Source organism: Hibiscus syriacus, unplaced genomic scaffold, assembly GCF_006381635.1.
Source record: "Hibiscus syriacus cultivar Baekdansim isolate YM2019G1 unplaced genomic scaffold, ASM638163v2 tig00111377_pilon, whole genome shotgun sequence".
NCBI lineage: Eukaryota > Viridiplantae > Streptophyta > Magnoliopsida > Malvales > Malvaceae > Hibiscus > Hibiscus syriacus.
Window position 1 is genome coordinate 37087 of NW_024063073.1, and position 15090 is coordinate 52176.

General features: G+C 33.4%; 2 protein-coding genes across 2 annotated transcripts; both read left to right on the forward strand.

The window, feature by feature from the left end:
* Positions 1 to 2144: 2144 nt before the first annotated feature.
* Positions 2145 to 5292, forward strand: LOC120159806. Its single transcript, XM_039170349.1, has 7 exons — positions 2145 to 2365; positions 2443 to 2633; positions 2776 to 2883; positions 3005 to 4147; positions 4232 to 4437; positions 4598 to 4670; positions 4872 to 5292. Exons 1-7 carry the CDS (start codon positions 2251 to 2253, stop codon positions 5046 to 5048), a joined length of 2013 nt encoding a protein of 670 aa, XP_039026280.1. The 5' UTR covers positions 2145 to 2250; the 3' UTR covers positions 5049 to 5292.
* Positions 5293 to 8645: 3353 nt separating this feature from the next.
* Positions 8646 to 13906, forward strand: LOC120159827 (1-acyl-sn-glycerol-3-phosphate acyltransferase 2-like). The gene is made up of 11 exons (XM_039170362.1): positions 8646 to 8840; positions 9414 to 9536; positions 10221 to 10260; positions 10394 to 10467; positions 10628 to 10687; positions 11449 to 11526; positions 11666 to 11824; positions 12292 to 12417; positions 12984 to 13076; positions 13241 to 13327; positions 13465 to 13906. Exons 1-11 carry the CDS (start codon positions 8760 to 8762, stop codon positions 13708 to 13710), a joined length of 1167 nt encoding a protein of 388 aa, XP_039026293.1. The 5' UTR covers positions 8646 to 8759; the 3' UTR covers positions 13711 to 13906.
* The last annotated feature ends 1184 nt before the right edge of the window (positions 13907 to 15090 follow it).

The window sequence follows — 15090 nt, forward strand, 5'->3', positions numbered from 1 at the left end:
TTCGGAATTTAACTGGGGTGTAGACGGCGTTCTACAGGGAAAAGTTATTGTTCTCCCAACCGACGAGGTTGAGGATGGGGGGACGAGGATTAGGGGTGCTGATAGGTAAATAGGGATGGGAGGTTAGTTATTTTAACAAAAGAAATTGATTTTTTAAAATAATATTTTTAATTTTTAAAATAAAAAATATATATAAACGAGACACGTGTCAAATAACAATTTTTAACGGGTACTATACCGTAGGCACTTAAAATAATAATTGAAAAATGTTAAGAACATTCTTTCAGTGAATAATTATTTAAACGCTTAAAATCAACAAAGAGTATAGTTTTAGTACAATGCTTATTTTTATTTAAAGTAAAACATATAACACGAACTAAGTGATCTTGATGATAACTTTGAGGTCTTTTATTCGAGTACTAAGAATATCAGGAGTGCGAATGTTCAATATCAAATGATGGAGAGTTATCTGTGAATAGATACAACCTTGTATTTACCCTAATTTAATGAGAAAAAAAAACTAAAACATACAATATAAGAATTTATTACTCCATCGGTCCCATGAAATATGTCTATTATTAACTTTTTTGATCAATTTTTAAAACTTTAACTAATTATTATTTAAAATTTATTATTGATAAAAATATATATTTTTTATAAAACTTTTAATTAAATAGTTCTTATATATATATATAATAAGTTTTCATTATTTAAAATATTTGAAATAATCATTTTTAAAATTTAAAAAAAATGATCTTTAAAAGGTAAATAAAGAATATTTTTATGAGACGAAAAAATATATTATTTTGGTGTTAATTGAAATACGATCTATATGATATTTTAATTTTTTTTTTTGAAAAATAACAATAACATTGGTTGTCAATGTTAGTAAGATTATGAAACTGTTGTTTTGTAGCGCCTTATCGATTTGATTGGAAATCAATGGAACAAAGGATACAAATCTTCTTACAATATATACTATTTTATAATCATTTTAATTTAATAAAAAAATACGAATCTTACAACGGAGAATAATAATATATTATATCAATATTTTAACTTTTAGTTAACGAATTTACTATAGAAGTATAATATTAAGGTAAATTATGTATTTAATATTTAAACTATTAGTTTTGATATATTTTAATACTTAAACTTTTAATTTATTTTAAAATCATACCTAATATTTAATTTTTATTTCATTTTAATATCTCATCGTTAAAAACTTAATGCTTTTAATACCTAAACTATCATTTTTGGTATGTTTTAGAGCCTAAACTTTCAGTCTTTTAAAAATTTAATGTTAAATTTTGAACGATTGTACTAAAATGAAACAAAAACTAAAGTTTTTAACGATTAGTATTAAAATGAAATAAAAACTAAACTTTAGATATGATTTTGAAAAAAATAAAAATTTAGTATTAACACGGATTAAAACTGATAATTTAATTACTAAACACGTAATTTACCCTAATATTAATGATCATTCTATTAATTTTGAAATTTCAATTGTTTTAACAATGAGAATACTTCTCTTTTGCTTGAAAGAATTTCGAGCATCTCTTAAAGGTTCTTAACCTGATTTTTCAATGCATGTAAAGAATGAAGAAATCTCTAATTTGATATAAGTTTTTCGTATTCCCCCCTTTTTTCCGATTATTCATCATGTAATTTCATTTTTTTGGACCCTCCACTTTCTGGGTTTTTTTTGTTCTTAACATGCTTAGTTCAAGGGACTAGGGTTTTTAAGAACAAAAAAAAAATTGTGGGTTTGGGGAAGTTTTTTTCAGGATTTTCAGTTAATATACTTATTCTTGTTTAAGTTTTCATCTAGTTTTTGAATGCTCTATTTTTAGGGTTCCCCTTTTTTCTTTTAAAGTTTCTTAACGACTAGGGTTTTTTTTCAAATGGGTTTAACTTCGATATTTCGGTCTTTTTAGTTCATTAAAGTAGTATTCATACCTGAGATTAATTTCCCCCTGTAATTAGTTTTAGATTTGTTTCATTGGTTACTAAATTTATGTTAAGTTTGTGTTTCAATGCTCGTTTCTGCTTATGAGATTGCAAGATTAGCCTAATGTTAGCTAAAAACAACGATTTTCTTGCGCTTGAATGATGTTATATTTAAGTTCTTATTTTTTTATTGTTTGTTATATATAGATTTTTAATTCTTGAAAGGCTTCAAACTTATGAAACTCCTGTGTTGGTAACATGTAGATCAAGTGATTACTCTTAAACTAGATCATTCTCATGGACCGACTAGGTCCGATCTTTGGCCGTAATTCTTCTGGTCCTCCGGTTTTATGGCAGTGCATCATTGAGTATTTATCAAGCTTCCCCGAGATAGATATTTCCATTATAACCGGTATGGAAAAATGTGTATCACTTGGTGTTTGTTATCATTACTATTTTGGGTGTTTTAACTTTTCTCTGTTCTCTCAGGTCTGATTGAAACATCTCCGGCAGCACCGGAGGATTTCGATGAAAATACGAAAGAGAGGGTTGCTTTAAAATGTTTGGAGAAGTTATTTAGTCCTGAAAACAGTCTTGGAAACGTCGTTCCTCCTGTTTCAAGAGCCACTTTTACTCCTTCGCTGAGCTGTGATGCTGTTCTCAACCAAATAATGCAAGTGGTAAAATATAAACATACATTCTAGTTTCGGCATTGCTCTATAAACTTGTTTAGATAGACAAACCTTTTTTTTGACTCTCTCATAAAACCTTGCTAGCTGAAGTGCCTGCATTGTCAATTATAAGCATATCTTTCTTTGTCAGGTTCCATTTCAAAATCTAAAAAGACCTGCACCCAAGCTTTCGAAATGGGATGGCCAGTCCTTTATTAAGCATAAGAGAGACACCCTACCACAATGTTCATTAGAAAAGGTAAATTTGGATTTTACTCCTGCTGCAAAATGTGATAATGGGCATAGCTTCACTCCTTTTTCATTTTTTGCAAACACGTGCTTATTTGTTTATTGTTTCTTATTGGTCCTTTTTTGAACAGTTGAAAGATTATATTTTCTGGGACGATCCTGTTTCTCGTTTTGATGAAAATGGCCCTCCATCACTGTCTGATGGCGATGATAAAAAGGGTAACCAAGAGGGTAACTTGACTCCTCGAATTAATGAAAATTATAATGAATTGTTGCTTGGAAAAGATTTATTGCCCTCTAAGAGGTGTAGAGATGACTTGGTTGCTGAAAATCCAATGGGAGTAGTCGGTTATCCTCAATTGAATGCTAAAAGGTCCAAGCAGGATGCTACTCCCTCTTGTACTATTCAGTCGGTTGAGGAGCTTCCGATTCACTTGTGTGCTGGTTCTGAACGGTTGGAAGATGAATCTCAAAGGATTATGAAAGTTACTGAAATAGAAGGTAATAACTTGAGGAAAGATTCTCAGATAGGTGAGGGTGATAAAGATTTATGTGTTGCCTCAAGGACCCATGGGTCAGTTGATGCTGTTGGTCGTGTAGAACTGCTGGACAATCAGATGGAAAACGTTCAAAATGACGATGCTGATGTGATGGTCGAGCACAAGCATGAAGATATAACTTGCCAAAATGCTCCGACTGATGAATCCAATCTCGTTGAAAATGTTTCACTGCAAAAGGGTCCTAGTGGTGATGTGGTTGTAGATATTGATCAAGATTTTACATTAAGTTCCCCAAATTCCATCTCTGCTGATGGATTGCAACAAAATATTGATCATAATGTGGAAAAAGCTGACATTGTTCATCCTTCTATGGAAGAAATATTTGAATTTGAAGATGAGATCCTTAATAATGCCTTGAAGAAGAACCTTTTCTTGAGTTCACATCGCATACCAAGTCAAGATTCGAATCAAAAAGCTGGCTGGACAGAAACGAGGTCTTGTGTCAAGTGTAACCAAAATGGTCAGGTTTTGGTGTGCAGTGCTAGTGGTTGTCCACTTGTGGTCCATGAGAGTTGCTTGAATTGTGCTGCAAGATTTGATGATAAGGGCAACTTTCTTTGCCCTTTTTGTGCATATTCTGTTTCCATCTCTGAGTACATAAAAGCTAAGGACAAGATCATCTTGGCAAGGAAGAAACTAGTTGCATTTATGAGGCTTATAGGAAAATTTGCTCAGGAACGGAGGAGGTTTCCGAGTCATTCAACATTAAATGGCAATGAAGGCCTTGTCGGAAATCAGGAGAGTGAACATCTAGGGAGAGAGCGTGAACACCAACAGCAGTCCAAGCTTAACTCCTGTGATGATCATCCAACCGCTGAAAACACTGAAACTGACCCTGTAAATCAGGTAGAAGTTGAAAGAGATGACATTTTAAAGGAAGCTGTAAAGCCTCAGACAACAGACGCCTGTCAGGAGCTTGTCAATAGTGATGAAGAGGCGTCATGTATCGGTGCAAATGACAAGTTAATAATATCTAACGATACTAAAGAACATCAGACAAAGTTGTAAGTTTGCTTTGCAGAAATTGATATTCTTGTTTCCTGTACATCGTTTTTAAAATTTTAACATGCTCTTGTCGTTGCTTTATTATATCGTGTGAGAGAGGAAATGAGTTAGCCTTTGATTTTATTGAGAATCAAATATTAACAAGATTCTTATTTGTAGCTCATTCACTCCATCTCGACGATCGAAGAGAAAGATAATTCCATGGACAGATGCTGAAGAAGGGATGCTCAGGGTAATTACTTCCTATCGTAGATTGCTTATAGTAGGTATAAAGAGTTGATAGCTTTGAAAAGTCCACAACCTTGCCTACCTGTGTTAAGAAATTCTGGTATGGGGGTGAACTTCCTGAAATGTTAATTGAGCAAGCATGTGGCATATAATACACGACTTAAGACTTATTGTAAGATTTGAATTTGACTATATATACTTGCAGAAGGGAGTAGAGGAGTTTACACAGGGTGATGGAACAATTCCATGGAAGAGAATTTTGGAGTTTGGTTCCAAAGTCTTTCCCAAGAATAAAACTGCAAGAGACCTGAAGAACAAGTGGAACAGAATGCGCCAGGATAGTATGAAACTGCAACAGAAGGATGATGTCACAGCCCTGTGATCTTGCATGCAAGATGATGTCATTTTGATTTCTCAGTTTAGTCAAGGGAATTAGGTACCTAGTTGTTATCAGATAGTGTATTAAGGGTAATTAGGAAGTTGGGAGTGGCAGTTTTGATGACCCCCCCGGTTTTTGTGTCCCTGAAATGAAATGTTTTGTTTGTTTGGGGCTTTGATGGCATTGGGAAGCGAATGATGTTCTTTATAGACCCATCTATATTAAATCTGGGGTATCTCAAACAGTAATCTACTTTACCTTTTATGGTTTCATCCTTTCTATTCCTTTTCTTTTTATAGATTAAAATGTTTGATACTACTATTCCCTTGCATTTGGTTATCTGAAAATGTTCAGAATGGGATTTGGAGGCTGCATGCTTTAATTCCAATTACATGTTTTTCCCTTGTGTTTAATCAATTTTGTATACAAATTCAATTTCGGTCATTCTAAACTTGTTTCTAGTAAGAACTTAAATATATATTTCTTGTACTCTTTTAGTCTGTTGGTGGTTTAGGTTTAAGATTTGATTGTCTGGGTTTAGGTTTAAAATATATTGTGCAAACCGAGCAAACTCATTGATAAATAAATTGTTATTCTTTGAGGTTTCGAGTTTGAGCACCAGGAATATCAGGGGCGTGAGCGTTCAATGTCAAATGATTAAGAGTTATCTTTGAATAGATAGTCTTGTACTTACATCAGATTAATTAAGAAAAACATAGCATTCCACGCATATTGAACATGTTCACTCGACACAAATCAAGTATCATTTGTGTTCAACAAGAACATGCACAAATGACATTTCAAACACAACATGTTGGGCCTTCTCAGCATCAAACTGTTACGTAAGTAGCAGACATGAGCACATACTACTAATTGCTAATGCATCAAACACTCACTTTTGGGCCTTCTCAGCATCGTGCAATATTTTATCATGTTCATTCATAGGGCAACCTCTTTCACATGCAAAACTATTAAAATTGCATGCATTAACGGAAAGCTCAAAGCAGAAAGAGTAATTGACACATGTTTTCTTTGCAGCTGTAGTGCATATCATGTGATTCTTTGATTGTTACGTTTTCTAATTCACAATGTCAGTTTCAGATCATTCCCCCCCCCCCAACAAAAAAATCCAACCTTTGGGGTTGAAATGACAGAACAATTTAGTTATAGTTGAACATCATTTTATTCGAAATCGAATATGAGATGATGGTAATTTTCAGAATTTTATTCGAAATCGAGTTTATTATTATTAATTACAATACTAATTTGTGTTTGAAATTTGGTATGTCGGAATAATTGACATTCGTGTAGATCGTGATCGTTTACAAGTTCAAAACGAGATAAAAAGGAAAGGATAAAGTTCGAGAGTAAATCGATAGTATCAAGTAAGCTAGTGAGGCCACAGGTGAGTTCGACTAAACTTTTTTATATTAGATAATACTAGGAAGACTTGCGCTAAGTCAACCTTGATTGTTTTTATAGATAATGTTTTAAAGTAGTGTTTGACGTAGATTTTCTTAAGTTGTTTTATTTTACAGTGTATGGTTGTTTTGGGTATGATCTGCCCAAAGTTTGGACTTTTATGAAAATGATTTTATAATCAATTATCTGAATTGTTTTTATATGCAAATTAGTAATTTATTTATAACCATTCCTATTGTATGAAAATGAGGATTAGTGGTACAATGACATGTTATGAGGTGGAGTGAATCGAAATATGTTTCTGAAATAGCATCAGTGTGGATCACTCGTGGTCTGACTCGGCTAATCTTAATGGTGCATGAGGTGGACTGATTTGGTGCATTTGATTAGCTTTATATGTATTATATGACACCAAGATGGGTCACTCGTGGACTGACTTGGATGCCTTAGTTATACACGAGGTGGAGTGACTCGGTGCAATTTTTTCTGATAATAAATTTGTATACAACGCGCTCACTCGTTATCTGACTCAAGTATCACGTATTTTCATGATAATATAGTGGACAAAGTAATGGTCTGATCTTAATAAAATATGGAAATTATCTGCTTTGAAATGGAAAAGTATAAGTCCAAAAATAAATTTAGTATGAATAATTCGTGAAAATTCTTACAAAGTGGTTTTAAATCAAATATATTCTTGATGTAAATTGTATATATTTTATTTTAGTAAAATTTTATTGATATGGTTAATTATACTCGTTAAACATTTTCTTTACTTTTTATGTCGCTTCACTAAGTGGAATACTTAGTGTGTGATTGGTTCACACGTAGGGAAAGTGAAGTCAGTATCAGCAGAGTAGGGAGCCAGACAGAAAATCTAATATTTTGGGAGACCATTTCAGACATCTAGAATCAATATGATATCTTTTCGATGTTTTTGATATTCATAGTTGGCATGTATATTTTTATTTTGATGCTCTAATTCGAATATGTCTGAACTCTTTTTGATAATATGATAAATGAGAAGTATTTTAATTATTCTATATTATGGTTTTTTAAATGCAATTATTTATTTTATTGTCGATTTTAAATAAAACAAAAATTTACTGATTTTTGAACATTATATGTTTTATACGTTTGATGTGACACTTCTATCTCGTATATGGGATCGTATACGGGATAAGTGTGTTACATTAGGACCGTTGGATGAGTGAAAATAGATGATACAAATTAACAGTAGGATATGTGAAGATATTCATTTTGAAAAAAAAACAAGAAGTCAATATGGGCCATCTATTTTCACTCATTTAATGATCCTAAATCTGTATAAAATTAAAATGTTTCTCTTATACTTTTTATCAAATGAGTTAAAGATCGGCCAAGTTTTATCTTACGTGATTAAATAGTACCAAATAAGTTCATCTAATGTGTCACATCAACCTTCTATACTTACCGCGATCAACGTTTGAGTAGGGTTGTAAATGAGACGAGATAGATCGTTAACTATTCGAGATTGACTCGGTCAACGCTCGATAAATACTCGACTTGAGTTCTTAATGAGCCGAAACGAGCTACTTAATACTTGACTCAAAAAACCCGTGAACAGTTCGAAAATATAATACATTAAGATTTTTTTTAAAAAAATAAATTATTAATAATATTAAGTTATTAACATTTATGTGTTGATTTAAAAAAATGCAATATAAAGTTTTTTATGTATTTAAGGTTCAGGTTCGAGTTCGAGGCTTCAATCGAGTTAATTTTAAGATTTTTTTTTCATTTCGAGCCTTTTCGAGCTTTAATTCATGATTTCGAGTTTGAGTCGAGCTTAAAAATTTTAGGCTCACAAATTTTCGATTCAATCCAAGCGTCATTTCATATTTTTTTGACTAGAGACAAGCTCAGCAATAGTCGAGTTCGACTCGGCTCGTTTACAACCCTACTCCAGAGCGACCAATTTGTTATAAAATGATAATGTGAGAGTCTGTTTCGTTATTTTTGAAACTTTAGTACTGAAAAGAAGAAATGTACTCATACTTTAGTGACCATTTTGTAGTTTATCCTATTTTTATATTTTAGTACGTCATTTTCTATATTCATCTCTTCACGCACTTTCACAAAACATTATTAATTAATCCATTTTCTGATGCACTATTTGTAAGTAAGTGTTGGTGGACTCAATTCTCACAAATATAGAAAGGGAAATATTTTTTCTTTAAATTATAATCTAAAATCTCACTTGAAAACCTCCCTTTTTTGAGAATCTCGGGTGCTCCGCTGCTTGTGGTGTCCATGGCGGTTGCAGCGGCAGCTGTTATAGTCCCATTGGGCCTTCTTTTCTTCATCTCCGGCCTCGCTGTCAATCTCATCCAGGTTCTTTTTGGGGTTTTTTTTATATATAGATTGGCTTCTGTTCTAACTTCTCAGGTGATCTGCTTCATGTTTTGGTTCGATTAACTGGATCGATTTTTTCTCTCTTTGGTAATTTTGCGTTCTGGGTTTCTATGTTTTCTTTTCGAATCTGATGTGGTTGCAGTGAATGAAATTGCCGGCGAATGGCTTTATCTGTTGTCTTTTTTATTTGATTCTTCAGCTGGGATTATTAATAAGCTTGCATGTAATCCGGGTTTTGAATCTACTAACTTTATTCTTAGCTAATAAAATTTAGTAAAAATAAAATTAAATCCGAATCTTTAGGTTTCAGCTTTTGTGACCGCGCTTGTCGCCATATCTCATGATACCATTCGATCTATAAATGAGACTGAGAGTCTAAGAGTCCATTTTTGCTTCTTTTTTTCCTGTAGAAATTAGAATCTACTTTGTTAGTTGAAGTTTCAACTGGATTAGTTGGCTGATGTGTAAATGTTGTCCTTTTGTTTTTCCCTTTTTATCTTGCTATTGGTCACCATGTTTTTTTTCTCGTCATGCAATGCGATTCTTTTCCAGGCAGTATGCTTTGTTCTCATTCGACCACTGTCCAAGAACACTTATAGAAAGATCAATAGGGTGTTGGCAGAGTTGTTGTGGCTGCAACTAGTTTGGATTGTTGATTGGTGGGCAGGACTTAAGGTGTTACTGAGCTCCTTTATTTCGTTGTTTGAAATCATTTGTTTTTCAGTCACTCAATATATTATTTTTTTGGGCATTTTTGAAAATGTATGGTCTAATGCTGAAATCCCTTATGAGATAATTGTAGATACAGAAACCATTTATGATATGTAAGTTTATGCTGGTAAAATGCTTTCCTTCCTTTTCCTACTTTACTTGCAAACAGTTAGTCTCAAAAGTAATCTCATTTCTAAACAATAAGATATAGAACCCATGCCAAGAATTTCACAGCTTTATTTGAGACTCTGATGGATGTTACTTAGATAAAGGGGTTAGACAATGAGATTTTTGTGCAGCGTTGGAATTTTTGTGCCTCCAGTGACTGGTAATTCCACTTTCTAGTCATATTTAGTTGGTTGAAAGCCTGTTGTCCAACTAGTATATTTGATGTCCATAGGCTTAAAGATTCAGCAGTTTTTAGCTTGTCTCAATAATTATGCACATATGACTTGAACTATTGTTATGAAGTTTTGTGTTCTCCAAGAGCTGATAGATGTTCCTAGAAATTGATTGAGCTATTGAGGTGTTATTTATTGGCTGTTAGTGAGCCAAATTCTATTAATGCTGGAAAAAATTCGTATTTTTGTGCACCTTAAGTAGTCTTGTAAAAATCAGTTTTTGACCTTTGAGACGTCTTTTCTGCAGATTAAAGTGTTTTCGGATAGTGAAAGCTTCAATTTAATGGGTAACGTCGATCTCTTTTTTCTAGGAAACTTATTCTCAGTATTCAAGCTACATGGATAATTGGTATTGTTCCATCCTAAAACTTTTTTTCTTCTTCAAAGGTGCCCTTATCATATTATTTTTTTAATTTCTAGGTAAGGAACATGCCCTTGTCATATGCAATCACAGAAGTGATATAGATTGGCTAGTTGGATGGATTTTATCACAGGTCTGTAATTAATTTATTCCAGTTCCAATTGTTTTGCAGACTGTTTGGTTGAGATGTGCATTAACTTTTTTTTACATTGCACTGTTTGGGATTTTAACTTGATGCTCTTTTGTCCCTTGTCCTGTCTGGTTAAGAAACAATTGAATTTGCTTTTTGGCAGCGATCAGGTTGTCTTGGCAGTACAGTAGCTGTAATGAAGAAATCATCAAAATTCCTGCCCGTATGTATTGGTATCATAAGTTTGAAGTTTCAAATTTGAACAGTGAGATTGTTTTCTTGATGAAATCTCTATTTTTAGCTGATATTTACACATTTTCCTCAATTTTTATTTTTAATTGTTGATGGCCATGCTATGTACATGTTTTTCCTTACACCTGTGCATACAGACCTTCACTGCACATGTTCATGAATGTAAATGTTTGAGATGTGATAAGCTGAGTCGGTAATTATGCTAATATGCAGTAATTAAACATTCTATTTTTTAATATATATAAAAAGGAAAAAAATTAAGATGACTTGTGAGGCACTCTGATCCAGATTCCTCAGTTTTTTTTTAACTTGTCACATGAGCTTCTGCCATCAAACTGCAGTTGGGTTGATCTTTTGAAAATCTTTCATTCTTAGTCAGAGTTCAAAGTTTTTATTGTATATTGTCTATGAAGTGTGTGTGTCTAAGTAAGGGTTGATGGTTTTAATATTTTTCATGAAGTTAATCTGCATGATTCATAAGCAGTTCTCCTGTTGAAGTAGTAGTCTTTCTTTTATCTGAACTACTGGCAACTGCATCATGAAACAAATGCTATTTTGTGCCTGGTAAAGTTAATTTTGCATTCCATAGTGAAAGTCAAGTGTCAGTCTTTATCATGGTAGGTGGTGTGGTAATTTTTTAAGTTTTTGAATTTGTTTACTAGAGAGGCAAACAAGGTTATATTTTTGTGTACTCGTGAAGAATGATAATAAGTTCATGTCTGATATGTTCAGGTCATAGGTTGGTCAATGTGGTTTTCTGAGTATCTGTTTTTGGAACGAAACTGGGCTAAGGATGAGAATACGTTAAAGGTAAAAGTTCAAATTTGAATGCTCAAGTGTCAAAACTACATGTTTTAATATTGCTTTATTTACTAGTGTGTTTGTTCATACTCGTTTTTAAACTACCCTTATTGATCTCATTCGAATCTTGTGGAAATTATATTTGCAGGCAGGTCTTCAACGTTTAAAGGACTTCCCACGGCCGTTTTGGCTGGCACTTTTTGTAGAAGGAACACGCTTTACACAAGCAAAGCTTCTGGCAGCTCAAGAATATGCAACCTCACAAGGATTGCCTGTACCTAGAAATGTTTTAATTCCTCGTACAAAGGTCAGATTCTTTCTGTTCTTGTTTTCTTGAATTCCTTGTTACCTTTTATCTAGGTGCTTTTTTATTTTAAATTTTTATGGATATGTAGCTTTAGGTTCCTAAATTTAGATTTTGGTATTCAAGTTGATAACTTTCTTCTGTAAAATTACCATATCATATTCTTGTTTAATCTAGGTAGATTTTTTTGCAACCTCCTGCTGACACTTTTTTCTGGACAATGCTAGTTTCTTGCTAATTTGGTGCACTTATTTAATTCTTAGCCAGCCTCAAACCACTATATATGTGCACCCTCAGACATGTACCCCAATCCTATAATTGAGAGTCAATCATGTAGGACTAAGTGTTGATTTTCTCATTTGTAATGCTGGAGTTTGTTATTTTGCTCACGACCAATTATCTCTCTGGCCTTACTGATTGTAATTCTATATGAAAATGTATGCCTGATAACATTATATCTGTTGCTCCAGGGTTTTGTTTCAGCTGTAAGTCATATGCGTTCATTTGTTCCAGCTGTTTATGATATGACGGTGGCAATTCCTAAAAGCTCACCCTCACCTACAATGCTTAGACTTTTCAAGGGGCAATCTTCAGTGGTAATTTTAATTTCAAGCTGTGTAAAGCAAGTTTAACATCTTTGCATAATTATGTATGTTAACACTGCCCCTCATTTTGTTTCATATTGATATGTCCTTGGAGGGTTTGCTACGCATCTTGAGGCTAGAACATTTTTCTTCTAAATTCAACTTGATGGTGAAATTTGTTTTCAGTTTAAATGCATAGGTACATAGCATGCTGTCAAATGTTTCTAATGAATCAAAGACAACATGAAGTAAATGAGCAGACTTCAGAACTTGTTGATCTTTTCTTCACTCTTTAGAACTTCGTGGAGTGAAAACCAAAAGTTTATTGGTCATTGGCACAATAAGAATCATTAACTACTTGTGCATACTTTGTGGCTACTTTAATTTGATTGCGTTGCTAGGTTTATCATTTATGTGAAGCAACTGAGTCGGGAATTTTCTGTGTTTCCCTTCTTTCTTTTTCACATGGTTGAAACATGTTAATCCGAAGTGGTGATGAAAATATACCTTGTTGATAATTGAATGTCTCACTTTTCTATTGGTTCATTCAGTTGATGAAAATATACTGTTTCTTGCAGGTGCATGTACATGTCAAGCGGCATCTTATGAAGGAACTGCCTGAAACAGACGAGGCAGTTGCACAGTGGTGTAAAGATCTGTTCGTAGAAAAAGTGAGTACTATTCATCTAGTGTTATATCATGGTGCTATTCTAGGATTACGTCACTTTGAAAAAGCTGTATGCCTTGGTCCTTTTGCACAACGTTTCTTGTGTATGCAGTAGTTCATGCATTAGTTTCAGACTTGATGGTTTTTTCTGTTTGATTTCTCATATAGGACAAGCTGTTGGACAGACATGTAGCTGAGGACACTTTCAGTGACCAACCGGTACAGGATATTGGTCGGCCGATCAAACCTCTTCTGGTGAGATTTCTTTATGTAGAATTAACCAATCTTCGTTTTGATTTCATTTGAATATTGTTATCTCTCTTGTTTTTCAGTGTTCTTAGTAATTGCTACTGAAACTAAATATGATAATCATATTCTTGTTCTCGGATCAGGTTGTTTCTTCTTGGGCGTGTCTCCTGGCTTACGGAGCCCTCAAATTTCTGCAATGGTCTTCACTTTTATCCTCGTGGAAAGGGATTGCGGTCTCAGCAGTTGGCTTAGCCATCATTACCGTTCTCATGCAAATCATGATTCTCTTCTCTCAGTCTGAGCGTTCAACTCCCGCCAAGGTTTCACCCGGGAAGCCCAAGAACAACGGCGAGAGTTCAGAGGCAAGACTGGACAATCAGCAACAGTAGGCTGAACTGGGAAGTACATTTGCTGCCATATTTTCATAAACCTAAAATGTGTACTCTTTCTTTTCAGTTAACAATCGATATGCTTTCGTTTTAGATGGACTTTCAAGCATGTCTTTTAGTCATAGCACGGATTCAAGTGAGACAAGCTTGTATGCGTATCATCAGTTCTTTGTTTTTCAAGCATGTCTTTTAGTCATAGCAAGGATTCAAAGAAAGACGACCTACAACTTCAACAAAAGTAAAAAAGACAACACCTTGACAAACACGACACCCCCAAAAAAAATTTATTGTTTACTATATATTGATGGTTTTTGGAACTGTTAGCATTGTTACCTCATTTGATACTAAAGATATGACAGAAATTGTAGATTGGGGCAGAGCTGAAGAAACTCAAAGAGCCCCATCCATTCCATCCATGCATCATAGCTAGGTTGATACTTGAAATCACAATCAAAGTTTCAAAATCACTTGCGAAAAGTGATCAAATAAGAAATGTTAAAAAGCTATAACCTGACATTTGTTTGAACACCTGGGCAAACTCATCAGTTGTTCAGTGATCCTAAGTTTCGCTTCAATCCTCATGATTCTAAAGGTTGATACAATGAGCTTTTCAAGAACTGTTTTTTCGAAAATTTGCAAGGGCAAAACTGGAAAGTGAATTTTTATTTGTACATATTTGACTTTGAAGATGATATAGATAAGATGGTGTCATGGATGATGTTATAGTAATGGCAAAGTGGAATTTTTCATATTTTAGTAAGGTTAAAATGGTAATTTCCAATTAAATGAATTTTAAATTCAATTTCATTAGATTAAGACAAGTGTATATGTTAATTATGAAGAGAAATCAAGAATTTTCAGCCCTTCTTGCCCAAGTCTGTCACTCCCATAGCTAGGTAAGGAGATTTTTTTTAAGACTATTCAATTGATTTTTGGGTTTAGCTATTAGAGAGAGAACTAATCTTCTTGAAATTATCTATCATTTGGTATAAAAGTTACATGGAAATCACACTTACATGATGATATTGAAGATTAGGGTGTGAAGGACATGTTTGATTTTGAAGAATTGATGAAAGACTATTATGTTATTGATGTTGTAAATTAATTCTAAAACATGTGTGATGATTAAAATTATGTGTAGACGTTTATATGATGTTCGGCCATGACCTAGGGTTTTGGGAAGTTTGTGATTTGGTTAAATTATGTTAGGGGTTAAATTGTAAAAGCCTTGAAATATTGATTATATATGAAATTCATGACTGAATCAAGTGAAAATAAAAAACCCTAAACCCTAGAATATTCAACCTCAAGGAAATAATTGGGGGAAAATTATGAAAAATTTCCCTAGGCTTGGAAATGATGTTTCAAAGGATCTACAAT